The 21,801-nt window shown below is 42.8% G+C and overlaps 1 protein-coding gene across 3 annotated transcripts in view; it reads right to left on the bottom strand.

Annotated features, from left to right (window-relative positions):
• Positions 1 to 21,801, bottom strand: part of Cfap61 (cilia and flagella associated protein 61) — a 270,585-nt gene that overhangs the window by 103,837 nt on the left and 144,947 nt on the right. For all 3 annotated transcript variants that reach the window (XM_075962374.1, XM_075962373.1, XM_075962375.1), the window contains one exon: positions 15,916 to 16,043. In XM_075962374.1, coding sequence (XP_075818489.1) covers positions 15,916 to 16,043 — 128 coding nt within the window. The remainder of the gene's footprint in view (positions 1 to 15,915; positions 16,044 to 21,801) is intronic.

The raw sequence follows: 21,801 nt of genomic DNA, 5'->3' as shown, positions 1-21,801 counted from the left end.
AAGCTGTCTCTCATGACGTTTCTATTGACTAGCTCTCCCTCATTCGTACATTTATTCCTCATCAACCATCCCGGGCTTCATGCCCACTTCCCCAGGTGATTTCATCCACCACCATCTTACCTGTTTCCCACAATGCGCTTGACTATGCTTTAATGTTTCTTCTGAGCTATAGATCTAATTTCTAAATGCCCCAGGGTCATCCCAGATTCAGCATGTACAAATTAGGATGCTCCAGGGCATTCCAGATCAAATATTCAGCCAAACAGAGCTCCTGGCAGTTCCCACCCCATTGCTTTCTCTGTAAAAGTCATGACCAACTCACTCACCATCTCTCACGCTAGAAATCTGGAAGCTCATCTTCCATTTCCTGTCACCATTCCCACTCCCCAGGCCAGTTACTGCGTCTGGTCATTTTCACCCCATTTGTATTCTTGAAGGCCCCCGTCTGCCAGTCTCACAATACACTGTGAGAACTGACCATCCACACAGCCATTGGAAGCATATTTTTACATTCAATCATATTTCAGGGTTTCTGGTTTTGAGAGTCCAGCCTTTGCACTCTACCTTGGTAGCAACAGAGCTGAGAAGTAAAGAGCTCGCATGGGCTTGAGAGTCACACTGTCTTAGCTGGACCCTTAGTGCCGGAATCCTGACCTCAGGCAGGTTATTTAACCTTTTTACCTGTAAATTGGAGTGGCAGAACCTAATGGGTCTTAGGGGAGCTGTGCAGATGAAAGGAGATGGTACCCAAGGATGTTCAGACAGAACACTTTTGATGGATAGTAACTGTTTCGTTGCCAGGATCAGTTCAGACTCACTAGCATGGTATGTAAGTCTTTATGGTCAAGGGCTAATCCAACCTTCCATTTAGTTCTTTGTAACATCAATCTTCTCACCGCTCACTTACGCTTCCCGCCCTTTCGTGTCTGCATACAGAAAGACACAGCACTGTCATGTGTTCCTTCCGACTTCATATTTTGCTCTGGTAGTTTTCTATGCAGTTAGGTACGGCAACATCTGAATACTTGATTTGATTTAGTTCAAGTGCAACGTTTATAGTGCTGGGGATGAAATATTGAGATGAAATGTTGCAGAGTTCACATTTGCTTATGTATGAATATTCAGAAAGTTCCTGCAGACAGAGCAGCACATCACTGGGTGCAGCTTGGCTTTGGCACAAGCACCACAGGAAGTGGCACAAATAGCAGAGTCCCAGAAAAAACCTGGGTCTCAGATTTACTGGTTGGCTTAATGTACATCAACAATATCTAACAGCCTTGCGAGCCCTCTGCTCCAAAATCAAAGGTCACCATATTGTGAGGGGGGAAAAGTTCAAGTTAAGTGCGCAGGCCAATGAAACCTTACACGAATGCACCTGTATTTTTGCAGCAGATAATTCCAGTGGGGATTTCACGTTGCCGTGGATACAAAGGGAGGAAACAGCTCAAAGATGCTTGTGAAGCAGGGAGGGATTAGAGTATCCAGGGAAATAAGTAAAAGGTATTGGGTTTCATTCCGAGTTTCAGAAGGACAGCTACAAAATTAGGTCTAAACATCCTTATCCCACAAAGAAAGAGGAACGCGCCGCCAATTTATTGTAAGCAGGAAAAGGACACATAGAACTTTTCATGTTGCTTTTCAATCTGTTAGTCACTCACTCATTAATTTTTATATTTTTTGCTGATTTTGTGTGTGTGGCATGACACAGGCAGCCAGCCAAGGCGAGTGATTTAATTAACTGGCTTTATTAATGCTTCTATTTGAACAAACAGATAATGTAGAGGAAAAAAAATAATTACCTCACATCCATCTAAATGTTTCAATTTAATTTACTAAAACCTCTGCTTTCAGAATTGTGCAAGACAGTGACAAAAATATTTTCCAGATGACAATAAATCCGAACTCAACACAGATATGAGACCGGACTGGGTATTTTACAAGTCAAAGAACAACTCAGATGTAACTCCATATTAAAGATGTAAGATAGTAGCACACAATTAATGGTTAAATGCTACAGACGGGAGGTAAAGAGTGGGGACTATTGTGAATTTCCAAAATTAGAAGACAAATGTGTTGAAAACAAGTCCAAGCAAAGATCTGTTATAAGCAAACAGCAGAGTAAGAAAATCTACCAGTTTTTCCCTGAAAAAAAATTAACTTTTCAGTGGTTCGTGTGTGTGTATACATGGATGCATATGTGTGTGTGTATGCATGTATGTGTGTGTGTATGTATGTATGTGTGTGTGTTGTTGTTGTTTGTATGTCTAGACCATGAGAGAATTTTTGCTACATCTCAAGATATTTGCTTCATTTTTGTTCAGCTAGTAAAAAATACCATTGGCTGCATCCATAGCCACAGAGCTGTCAGTAGTGGCGAATTCGGATCGTCAGGGGAGACCAAAGAAAGAGAGCCAAATGGGACTGAGTGAAGGACTTTGAGCACACGCAGAACATGGGGGCCCACAGATGTGGGTCTGTGCTACCTTGACTAAAGGTCTGAGCGTCTGAGCTACTCTTGCTCTTTCAAAGTTATTGTCAACAGGTCTGACCTAAGGTGTGGCTACAAACAAGATACCCCGATCTTGGGTGTGGATACTTGGTCTTTTGAGTATTAATTTGGCCCACAGAAGTGGATCCATTCCACCTTGAACAAAGATCAGAGAATCCAAGCTTATTCCCGTTCCTTCATTTTTAAGACAGGAGGTTTGACCAAGGAGTGGCTGCCTATAGGATGCTTGGTCTATGGGTGTATTTGTTATATGTCTGTTAAAGTACTTAACTAAGGATATAGTTGTTTGATGCTTCAAGTACTGAAACAGGTAATTACTTTGTTTATTTCTTGTATCATCTAAAGCAGTCCTTTGCTTTCTCCCCCACCTTTTGGATTGGGGTATATAAGCACAAGGAAAATACACACGGGTGATTTTCAGTCTTCACTGAATTTCCCTCCCATCTGTGTTTCTGTCTTTTCTTTTGTACTTCTATTTTTTTCTACCTGCCATTTCTTAATCCTCATGCTTCCTTCCAAGTACAGACGAACAAACTGGGTGGGACTCGGCTGATATTGCTGCCCTGCTGCAGGATGGAATGGATGACCTGGATGGGGAAGGTCACGTGATAGACGCCGCAGATTAACAAGGCACCATAGGTGTAAAAGTAAAAGCTGAGTGCTCGAATAGATAGAGATAACTAATACAGATAGAGATAAAAAATATTGGGAATAAAAGATTTATAAATAAATGTCTGTAGATATAGGACAAGAGCAGACAACTGTCTGTACATGTGCTTGGGCATATTTTGATAGCCAGAGGTGCCAGGATGGAGTAGAAACAAATGCAGAAAATTGTAGTGTTTGTAGATCATGAAGAAGGTGAGGGTTTGCGGGGCGACATAGAGGTTAAAACTTTCCCGACTCTACTCTCTAGTATTGGGGACAACCTTTCCTTGGTCCACTGTGGGTGGTGAACCAAAGCCTCCTGTTGTCCCTAGTCCCTGCAGCAACTGTGATGGACTCTGGAGAAAGGAGACAGCAGGCTGTTCTCACAAGCCTACCCTGAGCCCAGCCATCTTCCAGATATGACCTGGGTGTGCTCTGGAGTCCCCATGGATCTGTCAAGGAAGGGGCATGATGGCCAAAGTCATGGTCTGTGGGGAACATCTAGAGACTCAGGACGTTAGGTGAAATGTTTATGTACCTGTGCTCAAAGGTAACTCAAGAGTCCTTAATGGGGGAAAAAAATTATGCTTGGAAAATGATGAGAATAAAATTTGGGGGTTCCAGCAAAATAGATTAAAATGAACTGAATTTGAGTTTTTCCTTACATTTTATAAGAAATGATTAATAATGGTCTCATACAGTGTACTCATGCTTTGAGTACATGTTTATATATGTTAAATAAATACAAGCGATAAATACCAAGATGATAACAGTAAGACAAACGAGAAAAGTTCTGTACACAAGAAATGCAAAACATAAGGCACAAGTCAATCAGGTTCACACGACCAAAAGCAAAGCATTATGGGACTAGAAGAACCAGTGATATCACTTCTGATGACGAAGAAAGGTTCATATTTTGGGCAATAATGGCCATTAGCAAAGCTTTATTAACACCATATGGGCTGGCTTCCTCATGCTTGGCAGTTACTTCTTGGGCTCCCGTCTTAACTGGTGATCCGTTCAGCATGTGGCTTTTGCAAAATGCTTTCTACTAGGTCCAATTTATATGTAAATACTGGAACCGGGATAATGACTTCGGCTCCATCATGTCAATGATGGCATGATAATTAGGCTTGCTAGGCACTAAAGTAATGATGTAAGTTAGAAGTTATATTATTTCCTGAGAATTAGAAAATGTGCTTTAGAAAACAAACCCATAAACTAGTTTACCTACCATGAACAATTACAGGGGGGAAGTAGTTCCCTTCCAGCTAGATCTGTCAACTTTGAGGAGATGTCTACATAAATGGTTCCTAACCCAGCTGCATTGCGGAATTATCTGGAGTCTGTCAAACACACATATCCTTGGAATCCACTCCATCCCACTGAATTATAATACCAGGAATTGGAGGCCCAGAAACTCTATTTCTATAGCTCGCCTCACCCCCACCCAAATGGCTCACCTATGCACGGTCTGGAGCTTCCAGAAAGATCACTCAATATTAACCCCAGGTCTAGGAATCCTTTGCAGTATTTTCTCCACCACACATTGTTGAAATAAAATAAGAAAATTCAAATTTTGGATTAATTAATGGATTAATTTTGGATTATTTCTTTGAAAGGAATTATCTTCTAAGTACATAGTTAGAGATACATATGGTCTTCAGAGTCATTTTCTCACGAGATGGTCTAATCTGGTCGGGATTACATGCAGTGACTCACAGAAGTCCCGCCATCCAGAGAGGACAGCCACGAGCTACAGTTTAGATCTCAAATGTCCCCCACAGGGCCCACATGCTGAAGGTTTGCTCTCCAACCTGAGGTACTACAAGGAGGGGGTGAAATCTTAAGGAGGTGGGAAAGGAAGGTGAGAGGGAGAGAGGGAAGACGGGAGGGAGGGAGGGAAGACAGGAGGGAGGGAGGGTGGAGGAAGACAAAGAAGGAAGACTGACTAGATCCTAAGGAATGAGCTTTTGGGAGATAGACCAAAGCGCTTTTTCCTTTTCTTTGCTTCCTGGGCACCTCTGCCACCACAAGCTCCCCGCAATGAGACTGTCCTTCACCAAGGCTCAAAGTGATAAAGTCAAGAGACCAGGGACTCGAACCTCTGAAACCTAAGTCAGAAGACACCTGTCCTCTTTTCCAGCAGATCTTTCTCAAGCATTTTGTCACAGTGACGGGACTATGATGAGCTCTCCACTGTCACTTCTACTGAGGGCTCCCATGCCTGTGTTCACAGGCAGGATCTTTCTGTGTCTCCCCATCAAATTCTGTCCAATGTCAGGTGCTGACAGAGCCCAGTCTGACAGCTCCTTATTTCCCCCAGAGCACCTGTATGTGGTTCTGCTTGCACCAGGATAAAGACCTCAGTAGACACTGGCCCGTCCTTCTGGACTGCATGAGCTGTAGACAGTGCTGGCTCTTTCACAGACCTCCCGAGTAAGCGGTTCTCAAAAGGAGTGACCTTCAGATTCCCCTACAGGTTTCTGACTTGGTCCTGACACACTTGAGGATCTACATCTCACACAGACTCTGGGAATTATTGAAGGTGCTGGGTAGGTCATAGCGTTGACCTCTCACACAACAAAGAAGCAAAGGACTGTATTTGTCAATGCATCTTTTTTAATCCTAGTAAATAGTTCTTGTGACCTTGTAAAGGGGGACAAGTAGGAAACTCTTTAGACCACAAGGGTGGCACAAAGTCCTCTTTGCCAAACCCTTGCTTTTCTGCTGTCTTTGTCTTTAGAATGAGCAATTGTAAGATTATTGATACAACATAGGTAAAAAAGCTGAGGAAAATTGGGAACATGAGGGGTACTCTAGTCGATCATTTGGGGTCTGGTCACAGCATCTTGGCCCAACTGGTCACCTGAAAAAAGTTTGCCAGCTATCAGCATTCCCTGCCCCTGTCTGCCAAAGAGCATCCTCGAAACAAGGGAACTGGAGGAGGATGCTGGAAGAACAGTCCAGGGTACCAATCATCAGCTAGGACAGGGGTAGGGTGATGATGCTCGGGTGTCCTCACCTCACAGAGGGACCATTTTCAGTTGTCTCTCTCCAAGAGCCCTACCAGGATGGGGGCCTCAGCTACCCTGCTACTCAATAGCCATCTGACAACTATGCTTGCCAGGGGCATCCCTCGTCCCTTCTCGGTCTAAGCGCCATCTTGTCAGACAGTTCCTAGACTATCCCCACGCCACACCATAGTTCTTGGTTCTTAGCTCATTTTGAAGGAACATAAACCAAGATGGGGGCAATGTTATTATTTTAAAAGTATCCAATTGCAGAAGTAGGCTGAGCACAGGACTCAGTTCTTGGGTACCTGGTCTGTGGGTCTTGAAGAGTATACCTTATACCTAGCACCCTCAACTCTAAGGAAACATCAAGAACCTATGAGAATGATGATAAGCTAACTCCTGCCCTCAAAAAAGGCATAATATTGACTTTAAAAGATTGCATGGGGGCTGGTTCTAAGAGTGTGTAAACTTGGTATTAAAAGATGGGGAATACTTCTGAAAGGAGCAGGAATAATAACTTTAGCAAATGAAGATAGTTTCATTTAATACTAATTACATTTATATACTGGAATAGGATTAGGAAGCCTGATTATGATCTGTGGACCAGGTGTCCCAGCTCATTCTTTTCTGATCGATCAACATCTTGTCATTCTACTGGATGGTGGTGGGGGGAGCGTGGGAGGCTGAGCCTCTATGTTTAGCATGATCTCCCCACTGCAGCTCCTCCCGTGCTCAGCCACCAGCCTGACCTTGGTATGGGTCCCTGGTGATCCCTCTGTGGCTCCAACACTACAACCCAGCAAGACATGACCTGCCCCACCACCTGTCTCAATTGACTGCTTTGCTCCCCAGGCTGCAGGGAAGGGGACATGAGCATGCCTTCATGCTGTTTGGGCCCTGGTGTGAACCAAGCAACCAGGGTGCACACACCCCCTAGCTGCAATGACAGAGACCCGGTCACAATCAGTTTGCTCATGGGGGTTGGCTCTGAGCTCAGCAAGCAAGCACTGACTATTATGAGTCACCTAATTAGTGGCAGGCCACACTGAAGGTTTCAGATGTCCTCAGACAAACATAAAGATAAAGAGGGTAATTAAGCCACTGGCCCTAGGCTGGCTGCTGCCAGTGCCCACAGCTGGGCCGGATACTGAGTGGAACTGTGGGACCTGATAACAGGGTTATGGTCACTCGGAGTCAGAGCTATACAACTTCCTGGTTCTAGCCTATTCTTTGCCTCAGTTTGTTCAACCAAATGAAGGCTCCATATCTTAACTAAGGAGCCTGGAGCTCTGTTCATTGATGGGGTTTTTGGTTTTGTTTCTGTTTTGTTGTTGCTTGTATGTTTTGGGAAAACATCTCACTCTGTAACCCTGACTGGCCTGGAACTCAGAGATCTTCCTACTTCTGCCCTGAGTGTTGGGACTAAAGGTGTGCATTGCCATGATTGGCTTGGTCATTTCTGAGCAACATTTCTCAGTGTTAGTACCAGAAGGGACAGTATGGGCTTTATGGTGCCGAAGAGTGCCTCTTGTGAATCACAGTAGACAGAGGGTCCTGGGGACACTTCTCAGGGCTGTTTCCAGTCAATATTATCCCATGGATAATTTCTACAGTTTTTAGGCTCTTCAAGAGATTTATTTTGCCTTGGAGCTGATATAGGAAGGCTTTGAAATTAATAGAGAAACAGGACTTGTTCAATACAAGAAAATATCATAAGACACAGAAGCATAGAGATAGCCATAGTGGAACAGAATAAAGTAGTAATTACTTCAACTCTGCGGGATTCTGCCCACAGGACAGCGAAAACAACATTCTTCTGAATGGCAGTAGGAGGAAATACACGGAATTGGGATTCTGTGGGGCAGTGTCTTGGGCTGCCACATCTAATGAGCTTACAGATGACACCCATGCCACCACAGACTAGGCTGTGGACAAGAGGAACAGAAAAACAAGAGAAGTGTAAAAAGCTAGTTCCAGTTTATGTGCCCTGCATTGGCAGAACATTTCCATAGTCCTTTGTAAACATGACTTTAGAAAACCCAATATATTCAAAGCATTGCATCTGAGGAGTTCAGCTGGACTACAGTAGGCGCACAGGACGAGCAATAAAAGTCTATTTACCAAGCAAATAGAAAACGCAAATAAGCCAGCATAATGCGACTATTTGGATGATTCATAAGGTAGCCTTCCAATCACAGTTATTCAGAAGACATAATGAGGGTCACTGAATAATAGGTGTGTGAAACACGAACTGTGGATTCAGACATGAATGTTAAATCATTATGACGAGGCTCAACCATATCTTCATTAACTGAAACAGGAACCACTGTAGTCCATAAAGTTTTACCAATGAGAAATAAGGTGTGTTTTGTGGTTGTTGTTTTACTCTTGTAGTGTAAAAACGCGTGATTCAAGATTTGAGGAACTCCTCAAGCATTTCCTGTATCTTTCTGGCTGTGAAAATATTTTCCCACGCCGAAAGCTTGAGGCAGTGGTTGGTGGACATTCCGGTGAATATGGCTGTTAACCAACGCTGGCTGCAGGTGATGCAGTTTTTGGTGCATCTCACTGACTTGCTGAGCACACTTCTCAGATGTAATGGTTTTGATGGCGTCTAAAGGCTGCAGCTGATCAGAAGGGCAGTAGACACCGAACAGTGTCCAATGCCATCGTTTGCTTCACCTATGGCTTTGAGAAGGGCTCTGAAGCTTCCTCTTTGTTCAAGCACTGAACTGAGCCAGTGGTCATATACAATCAAGTTCTTGATGCAAATCATAATCCACCTGAAAAATAGTTCATTGCTGATCTATAGCATCGGACAAGATGGCAGTTCAAAATGACGGTTTGGAAAAAGATTGAAGCCAGCTCATAAGGCATGGACTCACTGAGCTTTCCCACCTATCCAGTTTGCTTCAAGCGCCAGACAGACATTGCACGGTCTATATTGAGTTCTTTGGCAACTTCGCAGTTAGTAATAAGAGAATCAGCTTCACTCACTGCTCTCATTTGGCCGCAGTCAGCTTTTGCTGGTGGCCACTATGCTCATCTTGCCCTGCAGCTCTCCCAGAACCACTGCACTGCCTGCTCATTGGCAGTTCCTGTGCTGAACGCAGTATCGACATGAGTTGTCTCTGTTGCTTTAAGACCCATTGTGAACTCAAGGAAGAAGACAATTTAAAGCCAGGCTGTGGTGGCACATGCCTTTAATCCCAGCACTTGGGAGGCAGAGGCAGGCAGATCTCTGTGAGTTCTGGTGTACAAAAGTGAATTCCAGGACAGCCAGAGCTGTAACACAGAGAAAACCTGTCTTAAAAACAAAACAAAACAAAAACACAAACAAACAAAAAACAAAAAAGAAAGCGGTTCGAATTTGCTTTTAGTTTAACATCATTTTTATAGTCTAAAATAAATATGAAATAAACAGAAAGTAATACATTATTAATAAAAAAATAAAGTCAGAAAAGCTCATGGGAGTGATGTATAACATAACCACAATTACTTAAGAATGCATTACAATATCAAATGGAGAATTTTAATAATGCAAAAACTGTAACCACTTTTGTATCAGCCTAATATTAACAAAGGGGAACAATCTAAGAAGACACAACACAGATGCAAAAATTCTCAATATTTGCAAGCCAAATCAAGAACATACTTAGAAGACATACCTAATGACTAAATTCGTTTCATTCCAGAGATACAAATATAATTCAGCACACACAAATCAATAAATACATGGCCACACATAAAAACACTTAAAGACACAAATCACATGATCATCATCAACAGAGGCATAAAGGACCTCTGACCAAGTTCAACATTCCTCCATGAAAAAAGTCATAGAGAAACTAGGAATAGAAGGAATATACCTCAGCACAACGTAGGCTGTGTCTAACAAACCTACAGCCAACACTGGCCTGAATGAAAAAAGAAATAAAAGCCTTTAATCGAAAAGCAGAAACATGACATGCTTTTCTACTCTTATCCAATGTAGTGCTTGAAGTATTAATTAGAGCAAGATGAGAAACAGAAATAAAAGCAATAGAAATAACAAAGAAGCCAAACTATTCCAATTTGAAGACAGTATAATTCTGTACTTAAAAGATCCTAAAGAGTCCACTGGAAAATTCTTAGATCTAAGGAACACTTTCAGCAAATTAGCAGAATACAAAAATCTACATACAAAAATCAGTAGTTTTCCTATATACCAGTAATGAACCTGCCAAGAAAGAAGTGAGGAAGGAAAAGAGCCATTCACAATATCATAAAAAATAAATACCTCAGGAAGTCAAAGACATCTGCAATAAAATCTTCAATGATATTTAATGTGTGTGTGTGTTTGTGTGTGTATGTGTGTGCATATGTATGTGTATGTGCATGTGTGTATGTTGTATGCACATACTCGTGTGTACTCAGAGGTCAGAGATGATGTGTACTGGCATGGTCTATCATTTTTCATGGTTTCCCTTGAGACAGTTTCTCAATGAGTCTGGTGCTGGGCTGGTGGATCCAAACCCCGGAGGTCCTTCTGTCTTTGCCACCCCCACAATGCTGATACACAGGCCTGTAATACGGCACCTGGCTTTTTACATGGATTCTGTGTTTTGAATTTAGGTCCTCATGCTTATGTTGAAGCATTCTGAACAACCCACTGAGCCAATGTTTTAAACAGAAAGGTTAAAACACTGAAGAATGAAATTGGAGATACTAGAGGGTCGAGAGACTACCCATGCACATGAGTTGGCAGAATTGATGTGTGTGTGTGTATAGCATGTATATGTGTGTATATATATATCTGTGTGTGTGTGTATAGATGAAATTACTAAAAGTGCTCTACAGATTCAACACACTTCCCATCAAAATTGCAACATTCTTCACAGAACCAGATAAACAATCCTAAAATTCCTAGGAAGACAGCCATAAAACCTTCAACCTATAGCTTGTGCCAGCTGCAGAGTGTTGTAGGACCAGAGCCTAGCAGAATTCTCATCAAAGAGACCACAGAGACTTCATTCAGCAACTGATGGGAGCAGATGCAGAGTTCCACAATCAAACATTAGGCAGAGCTTGGGGAGTCCTGTGGAGGAGGGGGAGAAAGGATTGGAGGAACCAGAACCAGATGGTTGAGGGACATTAGAGAACATGGCCCTGCACAGAATCAACAGATGGGGACTTGTGGGAGCTCTCAGAAGTGGCACCTGCGCCGCACTTCATGTGGACTTTCCAGAAAAGCACATGTTAGGTCTAACAAAGCAGCTCAGGAGTGCAGGCAATGCTCACTACCGCCCCCTCCCCCAATCTTGCTTCTACTCATAGGTAGGTAGCTTTTGGTGAAATGTCTTCAATTTCATTGCAGGCCAAATTGTGGGTAAATTTAGTTCAAGTGGCAACTAAACCAATAAGGTGAAATATGCAGTGAGTCACTATGGTTATTGCCAATTTAAAAAATAATTAGAGAAAATAATGAGAAAACTATTTCCTCTCTCAAGGATTAGACATCTGTAAGCCGATACCAGTCTCCTTCCAGTGAACATAATCTCTGTAATGAAGACAGAGAATTGTAGGTGCTTTATAAAGGTCATTCTGATTGGGGAACTTAATCAACCCAGTACTTATACCAGAACTTATATTTGTTTTTATTGAACCTAAGTCGATTCCATAAAAGGAAAACTACACGTACATATCTTAATGTAATCATTCTAAGCAGAACATTATAAGTATTACAGCCAAATTAAGATTTAAGACCTGTTGATAATCACTTCTTGATTTCCCCAATTTCAAAACTCCACCCCACTTATTCGTCACTCAGATATGGGATGCACAGGCTTGGCATTCAGAGTCTTGGGAGCAGGGACCCAGCAGGACAGTCAAACGCCCCAGTTACAGCAGCCACAGGGAAATGAATGTTCACAGCTTCCCTCATGACTTCATCCCTGCCGTGAAATGCTGCTAAGTGGCCAAGGGGTTGAGACATGTGAACTCTGTTGTGAACTTCAGTAATGACACACAACGTACTTCCGGTTAACTGAGGTTACACTCTGGAAGGTCAACCACGTTGGCTAGAAAGTTAAACAACAGACTGACTCTTTCCTTGTTCAGGAGCCTCCAGATGAGCAAGTCATTCGCTGGTGCTGCCTTATCTCCCTGGTAGGCATGAGCACTTGTTGGGTGGAGGGAGGTGCCCTTAGCTAACTTCCCAGAAGTCTCGCTCATCCTCAGGGGCTGCTAACCATTGGCTTCAAGAGTAGTCATAGTGAGCTAGATTTTCTTGTCTCCCTCTGGCCTTAGAGCTCCCACACCTTTGAACAACGGCTGGAGTTTTTCATGTGACCCCGAACAAATGTTCTAGGGAAGAAATGGCCTCTTTCCAGTCAGGTCTCCATAGTTTAGAGAAACTCGGGTTCTTTACAGATATGTGATAGGGTGGTGCACACCACTAAGCCCAGCATTTGGGAGGCAGATGTAGGAAGGCCAGCTTGGTTTGCTTAGTAATAAGATTTTGTCTAAAAACAAACAAATAAAATAATGACAATGACTTCTCTAGTATTTGTGCCAGCCAGTAAGAATAAATCCCACTTTGCCATGTTGTATGACTCGGGGCAAAATGGGATTCTATTGCTGTGAAGAGACACCATGGCCATGACAACTCTTATAAAATAATGCATTTACTTGGGGCTTGATAGAGTTTCAGAGGTTTAGTCTGTTATCGTGATGGGGAACATGGCAACCTCTGGGCAGACACGGTAGCTGGAGTTCTACATCTGGATCTGCAGGCAGCAGGAAGAGAGAGACTCTGGGACTGGCTTGGGCTTTTGAAACCCCAAAGCCCACCTCAGTGACACACTTCCTCTAACGCAAGGTCATACCTCCTAATCCCTCTCAAACAGCACCACTCGCTAAGGATGAAGCATTCAAAGATATGACCCTATTCAAATCACCACAGATAGAACCTCTGTCCAGACTTGGCAAGGTACAATTTCACCTCCCACACAGAAGGTGGTCGCCTAGCCCTTTGATAGTGAGACAAACTGACGCCATCCAAAGCAAGTGGTCAGGATATGCTAACGTCGCTCTGCTCCTTCTTTGTAATTTTGGAGGTCACCTGGGAAAGAGGTGTTAATTCATTCTACGTGACAGAGCTGGCCTACAGAGCAGGAAGACGGAGAGGAAGACATGACAAAATGGACATAGACAAGGTGTGGACATGACCACAGAACTGATGCACAGGTCCTTGGAGCATTTATTATGGCTTCTAGTTTTGTGTTTTTATGGGTTTCCTGTGTGACAAATCTCTGAGTGTGTGTGTATCTATATGTATTCTTTGTGCTTTTTATTTGGCTTTTTTTCCTTGTTTGCTTTGTGCTATTAAGTTTTGCTTTTGTTTTATTGTATTATTGTTGTTCAGATGCCTGGTTGTTGTCTAATGAGAGACAAAAAGGATTTGATTTGGATGGGAGGGGAGCAAGAGAGGATCTCAGAGAAGTTGGGGGAGGGGCTGTAATCAGAATAAATTGTATAAAAAAGTTCTATTTTCAATCAAAGAAAAATAGAACAAACAACAACAACAAAAACTAACCAAACAAATAAGCAAACAAAACCCTGGATACCTTTCTAAGAGTAAATGAAGGAGAGTTAGTAGGCACAGCTGCACTGTTGGTAGGAGATACAGTTTCAAATGTTCTAGAGCACAAAACTTAAATAACTATAGTTGTAACCATTAATTGGGTATTTCAAATTAGCTGGTAGAAAGGACTTTGATCCAAACACAAAAGAAGTGACAGATGGGAGATGTGCTAGTTACATTTTATACAGTGTTTTGAAATATCACCCATATCTACGAAATGTCCACACACTATATGCCAATTTAAAATGAAAAAAAAAGGAGAGAGTTTTGCTGCTGTTGTTTTGTTTTTAAAAGAGTAGATGAGAAATCCAGTCTAAGGGAAGTCAGAAATCATGGAGCTCCCAAGTCAGGACCGACGGTGCCAGGACAGAAGTCCAAGTTCTTAGATTCCAACCTAGGGTTCCTCTGTTTGGAGAGTCAGTGAGCAGGTAGAGCGGGAAAGACTGGCGAAACCAGGAGTCCTTAGCAACTGCCCATCTGGAAGTGGGCTCTAATAGGCAGCAGTGGAGAGGACAGCATGGGAAGCCACATGGACCTGCCTTTCCCCAAGGGTTATGACTTCATGTCTGGCATGGGGCTGGAAGAGAAGTTCTGATGCTATGCCATTTCTAGATGCCCGTCTTTGATGCATAGCCAAAACTAGCTCCCAGGGCTGGGGTCCTTGCTGCCCAAGGTAGACGATCTGAGTTAGATACCTGGGACCCACATGGTAGAAGGAGAGAACCAACTCCACAAAGTTCTCCTCTGACCTCCACACAGATGCTGCGGATGTTGTGAAACATTACTTGGCTCTGTAAAGCTGGGTTGCATGCGTTTATGCTGCATTCATTTAGCAGTGTAAAGACGTGTTGCTTTGCCTGCCCGGGTACCTGATTAATCTAATAAAAAGCTGAACAGTCAACAGCGAGGCAAGGATAGACAGACAGACAGACAGGTCTGGCGGGAAGAGAGAATAAAGTGGGTGGAGGAATTTAGGCTGGAGACAGGAGAGAATGAGAAGAGAATGAGGGAGAAAGAAGGGAGATGCCCGGGGCCAGCCAGCTGGGCAGCTGCCAGCCAGCCAGACATGGAATAGGACCCACAGAATGAAAGAAAGGTAAAAAGCCCCAAGGCAAAATGCAGATGAAGAGAAACAGGCTAATTTAAGTTATAAAAGCTAGCGGGACAAGCATAAGATAAGGCTGAGTATTCATAACTAATATTAAGTCTCCATGTCATGACGTGGGAGCTGGTTCGTGACCCCAAAGAAAGCCTGCTACACACATGTATCTTGTTATGCTCTAACTTTTATACATAAATAAATAAATATAATAAAAAGTTGTTAGGGATGGTGGTGCACACCTTTAGTACCAGTACTTGAAAGACAGAGGCGGGCAGATCTATGTGAGTTCGAGGCCAGCGTGATCTAGCCAAGACTAGATAAATTATGAGTATATACAGTATACCAGTTACATTGTAGAATCTCGGACTCATGCCCCAACTCACTTTGGAGCTTCTGATTCTGCCTGCCTGGTGTGGGATTTAGGAATCTAAATTCTTATCAAAGACTTGATGTGATTCTTACGATTGCCTTGGTAAGGTAAACACATGTGGAACAGGACCAGCAGAGGCTTTTGGGAAGGGCTCATATGGTACTGATTTTATACATTCTAGGCCTCACAATCTTGGCTAAGATGCTCAGCTTTGTAACTGAGGCACAAAAATAGTCACAGGTAACACACGAAAGCCAATATAGCTGTCATCCCATAAGCTCTATGGACAAGTCATTTGTCCTCCTCCATCCCACATCTAGAATGTTCCACTGACTCATTAATCCACACAGCTCTGCAAACAAACCCAAAGTGTGTTTTCTCAAGTGGGGAGAGAGTCCCCCATGTTTGAACAATTACAAGGACTGAGGTTCAGGACTCAGCACCTACACCTGCTGAGTCACAACCAGATCCAAGGAGTCAGATGCCTGCTGGTCTCCACGGGAATCTGCATGCATGTGGTGCACAGAAACTCACATGGGCACACACATGCACATAAAACAAAAAGTGACTAAGTAAAAGTTACAAAAAAATTATTAATTTTCAAAAATAAACAGATAAATGACTAAACAGAATGAAAGAACTCACCAAAACACCAGTGTCTCAAGGAACGAAATTCCAACACTGGATGCGCCAACCACAACGATTCTGGCGTTGACCGTGACTTTCGGTTCTAATGTTAATTTCCTGTTTGTGTGGTTTAAGGCATAACTCGGCTGCAAGAAAACAAAGAGAAAAAAATATTTGAAGAAAATGTACCTGAATCAGTGCCCCAGATGAACAATTACAAGACATTACTAAACTAACCCTGTGCAGGAAATCAAACCCAAAAATGGTCGTGCAATGGCCACAGGAAAGTGGATACACAGATGTTTTCAAGAAAGGAATGTGGTTCTGGGGGAATGGCTCAGAGGCACATAGCACTTGCTGCTCTTCCAGAGGACTGAGGTTCAGTTCTCAGAACCCCCAACCTGGTGAGTCACAACCTCTAGATCCAGATCCAGGGAGTCAGATGCCTTATGGTCTCCATGGAAATCTGCAATCTGCATGCCGTGCACATAAACTCTCTCTCTCTCTCTCTGTCTCTCTCTGTCTCTGTCTCTGTCTCTCTCTCTCTCTCTCTCTCTCTCTCTCTCTCTTTCTCTCTCACACACACATTGAAAATTAATAAATAAACATTTTTAAATCTAACAATATAGTAATTTGCTTAATATCTAAGCTCTGTCACAAAAAATGCTTGATTTTAATTTTTGTCATATGGCAAATATTTCATTAAGACCCACAGCTCTTCGTGATTAGAGATGGCAAAGTAAATAATCCTTCAAGACAGCCAAGTTATTTCCTGGGAGTTGTGGTTCCATCTTTTCTTATGTCCAAACTTTTGAATGAAATTAAATTGTATTACTTGAAGCCAAGGATTTCCACTTGCCCATCCCCATGCCTTTCATATCATTTAATGCAGGCAGCACTTTGTAGTCAGCAGATCCCTGATGGTATTTGCTGAATGACAAAAATGTGTTGAATGCTAAGGGCTGTTCACTCTTCCAGTTGCCTCAGAATCAGGGAAGACTCTAAGAAACACAGAACATAACCATGGTACCTTTAAAATCCATATTTGCGAAAAAAAAATGATCCTGATAAGTTGATCTGTTAATTTATTCTGAAGAGGCTGAACAGTAACAAAGGCTTCACAGAGAGGGAGTGTGTATCTATTAGATGGAGGCATAATTCTTGAAAGAAAATTATATGATACACTGAAAGTCACTGATTCTATTTTTAATTCAACACACACTTTTATTGGTTGATTTGGTGGCATTTGATACTATGTGTCTAGAGAATTATAATTACCGCTGACTTCTCATAAGAAACAATGGAGGCCAGAGTCAGTGAAATGACTATATTATCATTAAATCAGCTGAAACTCATTCTCTGGATCAGAAGCTCACATCCTAGCAGATAAAATCCACATTTCATTTTCTCAAAATCCCAAGCTCTTAGGAGTTGGAAGTCCAGAAAGCTGATGGGAGAGGTCTACTTTAAAGTGTGATTCTAGTCACCCTTCAGTGCCTTGGGTGTCATGGCCAGAGGCTTTGCCATTCACCAAGTAACAGCCAAGATGGAGATAACCCCACTGTGGAGTTCTAGTCAACCTAGCAATGTGGAGGCATAAAAATTATCTAAAGGGATTTTAAACAAAGCTGGAAGCACCTAAATTCTCCATAATTAACATTGCTAATGTCTCTTAGCATGTTTTGTTCCCTATGCCCACCTTTAAATGGACACCATGGGGTTCTGGAAGAGACTAGATCCACATCCATCTTACTAAGGGGTCTAATGGACAAATTAGAAAACCTTAAACCCCTGCTATTCAATTGGCTCAGCATAAACATGTGACCTGAGTCGGCCCATTCAGAGTGAAGTCAAAGCTTCCCTACTTCCTACACAGCCCAAGATGCAGATGGGAAGCCTGAAATGGCAAAGTCATCATAAAGAACAGCATCTGGGGTTGGGACTCCAACAGAATCACAGAGAAATCATTCTCAACCACTTCCTGAAGCCCATGCTACCTTTGAATTCTTCGGTGACATAAGCAATGAGTATCAGTCACACACCACCACCCCAGAGCTTCCTAATGTGTCATTCCAAAATACGCTAGCACCAGTCACTTATTCTTACTCACAAAACTCTGGCTTAGCATCTTATAAGTGAGATGATGTAGGTGGGATTCAGCTGCAGCTGTCTCCATCATGTAGATTCCAGACCAGCCTTGTCTGTCTGCCCACTCCAGATAGATAGATAGATAGATAGATAGATAGATAGATAGATAGATAGATAGATAGATAGATTGGTGGATGGATGGATGATGGATGGATAGATGGATAGATGATAGATATTTGGATAGTTAGACATATCCCTCTCACTGAGAAGTTACATAATCCAAACTCCTCCTTACTCAATGATTAGCCTAGCACATTAAACATGTACTCTAGCTTGGCCTAATCAGAATGAAGCCCAGAGTTGTATAACTTCACAAGTTGCAGATGCGAACCCCAGATGGTTACCTTATTCTCCACCCCATACCCCTTCTGATGAGAGACAACTGGGGCTTATTCCTATAGTAGCAATGGTAGACCTGTGAGAAAGGCAGGCAAAAATCAGAGCTGCTTCCTATTTCCAGCTAAAACAAATCATATGCTGGAGTCCAGAACTCCAGCAGGTCACTCACCTCGAATGGAAGAACCCTAAGTCATACAGCAAGGGCATGGTCTAGGAAGGGATGAAGGGTGGAAAGGACAGCGCTTGCTGCATTTCCTCAACCATTTAGACCAATTCGTTTCTTGCCTATGCAAATAAAAGCTTCCTAGACTGATATATTTTCTACATGAAAATAATAGAGAATACAGTTCTTCAAATAAATATCAGTTATGCAAGATACCAAGTTCACGCTGGCTTGTGTAGGTGTTCCAGGGTTCCATATGCCCTGGCCTCCTGCACTCAGCTTAATTTCCGAGATGAGCAGACGACAGGTCCACTTGGCCGGTCTCGGCTTCAGTGGTTCAGAGTAGAAAAGGTAGGAAATACAGAGGTTGTCATGATGGCAGCTCATGGCGGGCCTAATTAACAGACTTAAAATGCAAGCATCTTAATGGAGGTCAAAAGCCAAGCTTCCTCCCATTAGCAGGTAGGCTCAGATATTCTCTTCCACCGTGGGAAGTGTAAACTATCACTGCACCATGGGCAGTAATGAAATTCCCTGCTAAAGAATTAGACATCATTCATGAAACGGCTCCAGTATCGCGATACAAAAGCAGGCGGGGATGAGCAGAATGGCTTTTGTTTCCCTCACAATAGTGGTAACACCAACAGCTGCCAGGCCTCAGAAATCACCTTCTAACGACTAAAGACGCGGAGTGGCTTTGGGGTGTCAAGAGTTAGTGATCAGTACCAGGTAGGGGCAGCATCTCAGAAGAGGGAGCATGGGTCACAAGGGAGCATGGGGTCCTGTACACCCAATTTTGTCTCCAGTTTTGCTTAAAAACACACCCATTGTCAGATAGGATGAACTCTCCTGTGGTGGGGGTGGTGGGAGCCATTCTTTTTTAAATTAGTAGATGCAGCTACAAATGCCTCCAGATTTTTCTTCTGCCCAGCAGACAAGCCTCACTTGGTGACAGTGCTAGAGAAGGCTGCTTCTGCTTTTAAAGGGCGTGTTTTTCTTATAAGCACAGAGCAGGCTTTGGTTTAGAATCCTTCCTTTAGGCTTCTTCAAACTGTAATGTAAGAAAACAGGTATGGCCAGGCAAGGCAGTGCACGGCTGTTAGCCAGTATCCAGGAGGCTAAGGCAAGAGGCTCACAGTGTCTGGACTACACAGCAAGACCCTTTCTCAGAAGAACCAGAAAAAAAAAAAAAAGACAGGGAAGCCCCTCTGAGCCATGCCCGCTGGTGTGTGTGTGTGTGTGTGTGTGTGTGTGTGTGTGTGTGTGTTTTCACCCTGAGCATCTACCAAAAAAAAAATGCCTCATGAGTGGAGGTCTATTGGGGCCTGATTACCTTACCAATAAAGTCCAAGTGAAAATCCTCTATTGATACTGGTTTTACTTATTCCTATTATTTTTAATATAGTCTCATGTAGCCCAGACTGGCTACAAATTTGCCACGCAGACAGGCAAGGATGGCCTTGAACTTCTGGTTCTCCTCTCTTCTCTTCCCAAGTGCTGGGATTACAGGTGTGCCGGCACAGCCATCTTTATGTAATACTCAAGATAACTCAAGTCTGTGTGTGCCTCAGACGAGCACTATAGCAACTCAGCTACATGCCAGCCCTTTGGTCCATATTTCAAATGTAGAAATTAAACGTGCCTTATAACCCAAATATCCCAAGAATAAGCAGAGGAACTGTGAGCTCATTATGTACATAACACAGTGACGGGATGGAGGGAAAGTCAGAGTCTCTCTCTGCATCATCTCGTGGTGGCTCTGATTCTATTTTTCTAATGGTGCTGAATTAAAATCTTAGACAAAAGGCTGCTTCCTTTCGGCAGGAAGGACTAACCACAGGCCACAACATATGCACTAACCCTTTAAAGTTAAATGGCCTATAAAATTGACATTGACTTTGGTAATGGCATTAAAACACAAACTTTAAATTTCATCCCTGAAGTAGGAAAGGAAGTGATAACATGGGAGATCCCGCTGAGATGCTCCTGAGCTGAATGTGAAGGCTTGAGAGGACAGGAAAACATACAATCCAGGTAAGGAACTGAGAAGGGCTGAGACGAAATTGGAAAGAGAATTTTCATTTCCTGTGCGTGTCTGCATAGAAGACTGACTGTGAGCAGAAGTCACCAGGAAGAAGTTTTAAATTTTAGCTGTTTTTTTTTTCCCATTACATGGTGTGTGTGTGTGTGTGTGTGTGTGTGTGTGTGTGTGTGTGTACTGGGGACAGGGGTAAGAAGGCAACCACAGGTTTGCTTCCTTGGTTTCATCCACTTTGTGAGTTTCTTTCTTTATTTACCTTTGTTTGTGTTGTTTGAGACAAGTTCTCTCATTGACCTGAAGCTCATCTAGTAGGCTAGACTGGTTGGCAGTGAACCTCATCCTCCCCAGTACTGGGATTATAACCACACAACACCATTCTTGACAATTTTTTTTTAAGATTTTTTTCCTTTCTTTATATGTATTAGTGTTTGGCCTGTATGTATGTAGGTGCACCAGGTACATGCCTGGTGCTTGTGGAGGCCATAGGGGGCATCATATCCCCTAGGACAGGTGTAACAGTTGGTTGTAAACCAACATATGTGTGCTAGGAATCTCACTCAGGTCCTTTGCAAGAGTTAACAGTGCTCTAAACTGCTGAGCCATCTCTCTAGCCCAGTGCTTGACTTTTTAAACACAGGTCCTGAGGATTGCACTTAGGGACTGATGCTTACAAGGTAAGCACCCTACCAGCTAAGTTATCTCCCCAGCCCTCAGCCCCCTTTAAAGGAGCGTTGACACACTTGTTCAGAATTGTTTCAGTTAGCTCTCTTTGGTTAATTCTAGTTACCAAAATGAATAAACAAATAACCTGGGTCTGTTTAGAAATGTTTAGGTTTAATTTTTTCTGATATGATGATGCTGATGTGAATTCTCAGCTGAATTTGTGCCATGATTCACACACCAAGAGACATGAAGTACACAGTCTTGAATTTTACACATGTGTTACCTGTCCTGTGTGTATAAAGCATTGGTCAAACAGAATTTTACCGGATTACACAGACCTGGATTCTGTTTGCCCATTTAAGTTCGTGTCTTTATTGTGCCTGAATTGAGTCATAGCAATGACAAAACATTACTGGAAATCTATTCCAAAAATAGATCCAGGGCTCTGTGAGTCAAAGGACTTGATGCAAAGCCTGGTCCCCCAAGTTTGATCCCTAGGACCCACATAAAGGTGGGAGCAGGGAACTGATGTCACAGAGTTGTAGCATGC

The sequence above is a fragment of the Microtus pennsylvanicus genome, chromosome 2 (genome assembly GCF_037038515.1).
Source record: "Microtus pennsylvanicus isolate mMicPen1 chromosome 2, mMicPen1.hap1, whole genome shotgun sequence".
Classification (NCBI taxonomy): Eukaryota; Metazoa; Chordata; class Mammalia; order Rodentia; family Cricetidae; genus Microtus; species Microtus pennsylvanicus.
The sequence above is the reverse complement of the archived record's forward strand: the minus strand, read 5'-3'. Positions and strand labels throughout refer to the sequence as shown.